The sequence below is a fragment of the Montipora foliosa genome, chromosome 8 (genome assembly GCF_036669935.1).
Source record: "Montipora foliosa isolate CH-2021 chromosome 8, ASM3666993v2, whole genome shotgun sequence".
Taxonomy (NCBI): domain Eukaryota; kingdom Metazoa; phylum Cnidaria; class Anthozoa; order Scleractinia; family Acroporidae; genus Montipora; species Montipora foliosa.
Window position 1 is genome coordinate 2,766,993 of NC_090876.1, and position 7,500 is coordinate 2,774,492.

General features: G+C 40.7%; 1 protein-coding gene across 1 annotated transcript in view; it reads right to left on the bottom strand.

Moving 5' to 3' along the window:
* Window positions 1–1,056: 1,056 nt before the first annotated feature.
* The window catches only part of LOC138013382 (uncharacterized), an 8,799-nt gene continuing 2,355 nt past the window's right edge, over window positions 1,057–7,500 (bottom strand). The window contains exon 2 of the mRNA XM_068860439.1: window positions 1,057–4,343. Coding sequence (XP_068716540.1) covers window positions 3,504–4,343 — 840 coding nt within the window. The 3' untranslated portion in view covers window positions 1,057–3,503. The remainder of the gene's footprint in view (window positions 4,344–7,500) is intronic.

The following is a 7,500-nucleotide window of genomic DNA, read 5'->3' on the forward strand; positions in this document are numbered from 1 at the left end:
TGTCGGTAAAAGTCTTGCCTGTCACTCCCCTGCTAAGTGGTGTCTTTGTGCATAGAGCCTTTTGCTCGTATTTTCTTAGGATAGAGAGGGTAGTGGAAATGCGTAGATTTCTCTGGTGGACACAGTAGAATGATAAACTTAACCTGCAATGGCGTCGAAAGTCATGTAACGCGAATGGCGTTTTACTGGATCTTTAAACAAAATATACCCTTATGGAGCTCAATAATGAAAAGTCAGTGGGATAAACTAGGCAGGCGGTGAAAACAAATACCTGGGATCGTAAAAGCGACGAGTTATGGACTTCGACAACAATTTTTCGCCCGTCGAGCCGAAATCAAAGTGAGCTGTATTTCCATTATTTTATTACGAGTGTAGTTTTATGTACAACACTGAAACCAAATGGGAAATTACCTGGTAACTTATGGGTTCAACAAAGTCAGGTAAAAAAAATAATTGGAAATGTGACAGTCAAGAATTATTTGAAAGAAAGCTTGTCGACTATTTTGTGCATCATTATTCAAGGAAAAGGTTCTTCAGGAAAGGGTTTGAACCTGAAGTACATGGTAATTTGACACGATTGAGTTTCTTGTCTTCGCGCACGCAACGAAATAGGAAGAGGTTTTCGCCTCTAAGAGCAAATATGTTGTTTGTTTCTATAAATTTTTCGCTGGAAAAGGATTCTGTGGTATTTTCTGCCTTTGTGAATTATAATATCATGTTGTGTATTGAATTTTCGAGCTTAAGGTTGAAATGTGATATGGGATAATTTTTTTAGTATTGCTCTGTAAGCAGGAAGGGTTCACGGAAATAAACAGGTCTGTTGGAAGCGTGCTTGAGTTTCATCAAAATGAGCCTCAAAATCAGTGAAAAGTTGTGACGCCGATGAATAATAAAGAAGCTGCAGTTTCCAAAATGATGGAATTACCTGGTGATAAATAACGTCGTGCGCGTCTTGGAGAGTAAATTTTGACTTTGCATAAACAAATTGTCAACCTCAAGAGTTAGGCGATTGTGATCTTTGTTTTGACTTCGCTCATTTTATTGTCAAACTTTATAACACTTGTCAGAAAAAGAAACTTACGAAAACCCGGTATCTTGCCATCATTTGACACAGATGCTTCACTGTTTGCCGAGTAAACATGCCGCGGTAACTTAATCACGGCGCCCGCTGAATTTAGGCCATGTCACTTTCGATTTTGCGATTTATTTGTGCAGCCAAAATTGAACGTAGCAAAAATCTCTCAAAATGTTTGTCGCTGATTTTAACTTTTTATATTCTATATTCACGGTTCAAAATTGTTATTATATGGCTTGTGTTTGTAGCCGATATAACGCGCGCTGTGATTGGCTAATTGTGACTTAGGGCATTATTCTCCCGTAATGCCCACGGGCCGATTACGGGCTGGCAAAAACAAAGCAAAAGGTGATTAAAAAGCCATATAATAAACAACTTACTAACCTCACTTGCTCGGGACCGTACTGGGGGATATTGGCCCTCGGTCGTTTTTGTACGGACCTCGCTGCGCTCGGTTCGTACTGCCACGACCTCGGGCCAATATTCCCCAGTACGGCCCTCGCGCTCAGTTAGTAAGAAGTTAATGTTGTTTTCACGTCGTAATTATCATATTCTCGATCGACCGTCCCGGAAACTTCCTTCTGCTCTTTCTAAAAACTGTGTATCAATATTTATTTACTTTTGAATCAATATTTGTTTTTGCATAAAGCAAGCTAACACAACGTGTACCTTGCTGAGTTCTGCATTTGTTAGCGTTAATAGTATTTTCGGTCCAATGCTTCTGTTTTACGAAGGGGTATATGTTTTTGGTCACCCATCCAGGCACTAACCCCGCCGGAAATCGATGATTATCAGAATTATTTTGATAGATTGACGGACAAGCTGCAATCCCAACCCGTCCTTTAGTTAAAATCTAGTAGGATCATGTAGTTCACTATTTTAATTGTCTTTTTCCCTGTGAAGATACTTGCGACGCAATCGTTATTTGCATAAGCAAGAACCTGTCAACGTGTTACTCGCGGCAGGTTTGTGACCTATGTTTGACCGCGCTTTCAATGCGTGGTTTTCACGCCACACTATCGTGACGCAAGAAACTAAATCACGAAATCACCAACTATTCATTGTCAATGTATGCAGGGTTGGGTTGGCATTGACACAGTGGTTCAATCGATTGTTGATCTTTGCTTCGAGAGATCACCGCTCATGGTGCCAATTCTCAGGAACTACCTGTTACCTCGAGGGTACCTCAAGGGTCCCTAAAAGGTCCGGTTCTGTTTCTGTTCAAGTTTGTCAATTACTTATCTGACATTGTTGCGTCGTCCAGAGTGGCCTGCTATGCAGACGACGCCAAGGTCTTAAAAGCCGATAGATTTAATAAGTGATTGCCCCAACTCTCAGTCTTCAGTGCCTCCTTGTGTGATTACCTCGCCCTTTTGTTAAACAAATCTAAGCACCAATGCATACGCACGCAAGAAAAATCCAGTTCAGCATGCATATTCCATCAATCGCAGGTCATCGAGAGTGGGTCCCGGGGGATGAATCCCACATAGAAAAGAAGGGGTGCTCGTCGTCTCGCTTAGGGGTGTAAATTTAGGATTTTAGTCTCACTTGGGGTGTTCTGGGCAAAACGCAATCATATGTCGCCGTGAAGGTCTCCTTTAGGGTTGCGCGCGAAGAAATATGAAAGTTTATATTTCAACGTTTTGTGTTTCTTCACGTAGGTCAAAGTATTAGATGATAACGTTTTTGCCATCATTAAAAGTCACTGCATTTTTTATTTCTCTGTGTTTTAATACGATATCTTTCAGGGGTCAAAAAAAGCCTGGGCCACGCCCAGATTGGTCTCCTTTAGGGGTTCAATTTAAAATTTCCGATGAGCACCCCTCCCCTTTTTATATGGGAATTCCCCCCCCCCCCTCCCCTCCCCGGGGTCTGGGTCTTGAAGGACCTGACTTGAAACAAGCAAGTAACGGCAGAATAGTGCTCTAAGGCTAACAGGCTTGTGGGCTTTGTGCTCCGCACTTCGAAGTGTGTCCCGCTAAACATCCAAACTCGCCGTACACTTTATTTAATCACCGCTACTCGAGTCTGGTCGCCTCAGTCTATCGGGCTTCTCAAGCAATTAGAGATTGTCCGACGTCGAGCTATCAAATATATCCTGACTGATCTTCCTTTCTGCTGTGACTTACCTTATGAGATCAGACTGCAGATGGCAAAACTACATCGAACCTTAACTTCCATAGTAATATATCGTGATGGGAAACTAGTTGCTTGGCGACGGGGAAAAGTCCTGCCCAGGACTCTGATTTTTCAGTGTTTCTTTCGCCCGTCGCTAAGCAACCAGTTTCCCGTCCATCCCATGGGCACTACTTCCCACGGTTACCATGGTTACATTACAATAGTGATTTTATATCGGCATAGCTTGCTAGGACTGCCTCTACCCTAGAGTTTCATTCTCTACCTAACAGGGTATACCAAGACAATTTCGCTAAACTCCACCGCCATTGCCATCTTCTATATATTCGTTTATACCGGGTGTATCAGAAAAATTCTGTTTTATGACGGTTAGTATGTCCTTATCGCCTCGGAAAAGCTTCTCCCAAAAAAACTGAAGGAAACTGTGATACAACGATCCGTTTATGATCATCAAGATTAGGACAATGATTGCCAGTGGCTCCGGGGCCGTGCGGTTTACCGTGTAAAACTTAAACGCTATTTCTGTTGTTAGGACCAAAAACTTGCAAAGATTGTCCAATGCGTATATCGATAAGGTAATATAGTACACTGCTCTCACGATGGGGCGAAAATTCTTCTCCCTGCTTGGAGGAAAGGTGAAGTTCAGTTGATAAATCAAGTACAAAGTCAAGATCTTGGAAACAATTACTAGGATTTCAATGTCTTTCTTAGCTTTATGGTTTCTCGTTATGATCAAAATGTCGTACAAAATAACGAACACCACTGTGATGTTGAGAGACCAAAAATACGGCTTGTAAAGAAGACACCGCCATATTACCGCACATGACACTGGTCTTAAGTCAGGAATCACAGATTGATTCAACAAGCAAGTGCAGATGATTGACGTCAGGATTGAGCAAATTAGCCATAACATCTTCCAGCAGTAGGCATCACACTTCGACACGTCTGACACACGATAAACTGTAAAATTCTGACAATCAACAGTCGATGAATCGAGGTACAATGTACAATAAACCGCAAATATTGCAAACATCACAAAGGATATTAGTCTGAACAGTTGGAAGATGATGAAAAGCAGCGGAATACAAATTGAAAGTAACTTTGAAAGCTTTTGTCGAAGCTGTGGGCCGGCCTGAAAAGAGTAAAGATATTCCGGTTACACTGAATGCGTCGTGAATAAGTAAGAGGTGTAAACATCATTTTGATTTTCATCTTTTGAAGTCGTAACTGTATAATAGCTTATTAGGAGTTCATCATCATTATCATCCTTATCAACAACAACAACAACATCATTATTAGTATTACTAGTCAATTGTCTTTGCCGTCTTCGTTGTCAAACCAACCAAGCCGTCGTAGGGAAAATACGATAAATCGAATCAGGGAAAGCTCAAATGTCGTGTGTTTCGCACCTGTGCGTATCATATGGAAGACAAGATGACTGCTAATGTCAAATATGCATGGTTCTATGATCTATTACCTGGTGAGAAGGAACCGAGCTACGCCGGTAAGAAAGGGATTTATTACATATGGTAATAACCATGTCGACCCCAGAGCTCTTCTCTTTTGCGCATACTAAGGGAAAGGAGAGATCCCTCGGGTCAGGCGCAGACATAAGATCCGAGGCTCTGGTGATGAGAATGTGTTGTACCCAATTCAAACCCTTTGGGAATAAAACGCTTTGTTCCAGGTATTTCTTTATCATTTAAATGTGTCGGAAATTATTTAGTACTCATTTTGACGAGACTTTAGCTCTGTACTGATTGTAGACCGTTGAGTGATATGTGTGTGACACACGCAAATTAGACAACATCGATCTATTAAAGTAACTTTGAAGTGAAATTTCAACTGAAGCTAGTTGATGAGAAATCAATTGCAATTGCATTGCGGGAGATCATTATTAAAACTATTTAATCGAGATTGTGTGAATGTGTTGGTTGACGAACTTTGAAGGCAATCACAACAAATGTGAAGGCTACATTATAATGCAAACACAAGAATCTTAAACCCGGGAGATTTGAATTGGGTACAACACTTCGTCTATTGTTTATTTTCCCGCAAAACTGGGTTTTGATGGGTACGTGACAAACCTGATACCAGATTCTTACTCTAGCTTGGGTAATGGACTCTTGGAACAACCAATCAGAAGCACATGCATGACCTCGTTCAAGGTCATCTTCTTCTGGCTAAATCCAATCAGGGAAAATATTATTGGTGCCCGTATGCGAGGCATCTCACAGTGACACTAGGCCTTGCCTGGCATCAACGCGTTATTCTTTCAGATTTCATCCGTTATGGCCTTACAGAACTTAAAAAAAAATCCTCTCAATAAGAGAGACACTGGAAAGAGACTTAAATTCTAATACTTTTTGGTTATTAATCATAAAACTTACAATTTCCTCGATTGTAATTTATATTGGTTTAAAAATTTATTATTTTCCACTAAGCACTTGCAAAGTTGTTATCGGACAGCTCGTTATCGGACAGTTCAATAAGCCAATCACATTCAAAGTTGTAGTTGAAATCAACCAATCACAACCTTGGTTTCAATCAGCATAGAAACAGTGTACAGACTTCTAAATTGGAGCTTTGTCTTTTGATGCAAATTTCCCCTTTATTTTCATAACTTGGCTCTTCATCTGTTCTCGGAAATTGTTTAATTGATTAATTGGTAAAAGGACTTCGTGTCGTCCAATTCGGTCTGTAATCATACTCGTGATAAACAAATTCGTATGATTACAGACCGAATTGGACTCCACTCAGTCCTATTACAATTACTTACCTAATAGTATTTCCACTTGTTACACAGGTTTCCGAGTGAAATAAAGACTTTTGGAGTTAATTTGGAAAAAATTCTTGTTTGAATTAAAAACTTTAAGCACAATTCTGTAACTCAAGGGGCTGCAAAATGGCAGTTTTTACAAAAAGTTGATATCCTGTGCGACTATTCGACACAAAACTGAGCTATTTCACACATCGCCACGCCACCTGATGTTTGGCTGTACTATTTTACATTATACTGTGTGGTTTGAACAATGCCGGAGAGCAAGCCCAACTATTTCCCTTTTGACTGAATCATTCGGTTTTCTCAGACTACACTGTATTGCAAAGGACAGCTGGACTTTGTAAACAGATATCTTCCCTATACTAATCCAGCAAAGAATGCGTTCGTACTTTAGCCGTACCAATCGTAATATGAAGTGTCTGTACTATCTCACAACCAACACTTGAACCAATTTCGTTTTGTCTGAACTATTTCGAACACTTTAATTTTTTGTGGTAAAGGATGCCCTTAAGGCCCGTGCAAACGCTCGCAACAACACGCAACATTGTTGGGCCCAATAATGTTGTCTCTTGTTGCGCGATGTTAGCCGATGTGTGCAAACGCTCGCAACAAGTCACAAAGTGTTGGGTCTTTAGATGAGAATACAAAGGACTCTGGGACGTTTTCCATCTCCGACGCCATGTTGATTTCTTGTTCGCATGTATTTGTGTGGATACGCGGCATGTAGTGCTTCGATGACCGCGAAACAATAGAAATGTTGGCACTTGTTACTCGGAATACCTGAAAGGTATCCGAGTTATATTCTGGGAAGAATTTAGTTTTCTGTGCAGCAAATGGACAATAGAAATAGGAGGCGGTGATTTCATTGGCTAAAAGCAATGTACTACACCCCTCCGAGCAATACATTTGACCTCCCTCTGCAAAAAAGCAACTGCAACAAAAAATAAACACGAACGCGAAGGAGTAGAGACTTAAAACAGCCTCACATCTAACAGAATTAGATGAAAATCGGAATTTATAACGTGCAGTGGAGCAACTAAATGATGGGTTTTACGTTGGGGCTTCAGCGTGACTCGTTTAATTTCGTTTGCTGATTCAAAGCCCATGTTCCACGATATAGCAAATGACGCAATGCAATGCAGCTAAACGCGAATATGCTGGATTCAGTCGTCTAGAAATGTTATGAATTAGATATTTACTAAAATCCTGCCTGTTGACAACACGGCTAAATTGCCAGTACAGAACTTCCAGCAGCGGTATGTTATAAATGGTCGACATTTCTCAGTCTCTTTCTGCCTTAGCTGTTCTCTGTACCAACATCATCCGCCGATGTCTATTTTTTCTTTTTATCGTTAGTTTCCTGATCTTCATGTTAGTTACCTAGAGCTGGAGGTCACCGGCCGCGTTATTCACAACACTCTTAATTTGGAACCTTCGCAGATCGTGTTGAATTTATTTGCAATTGAAACCATTAAGCGATTTTCACCGGTACATTATCTGCGTTGTT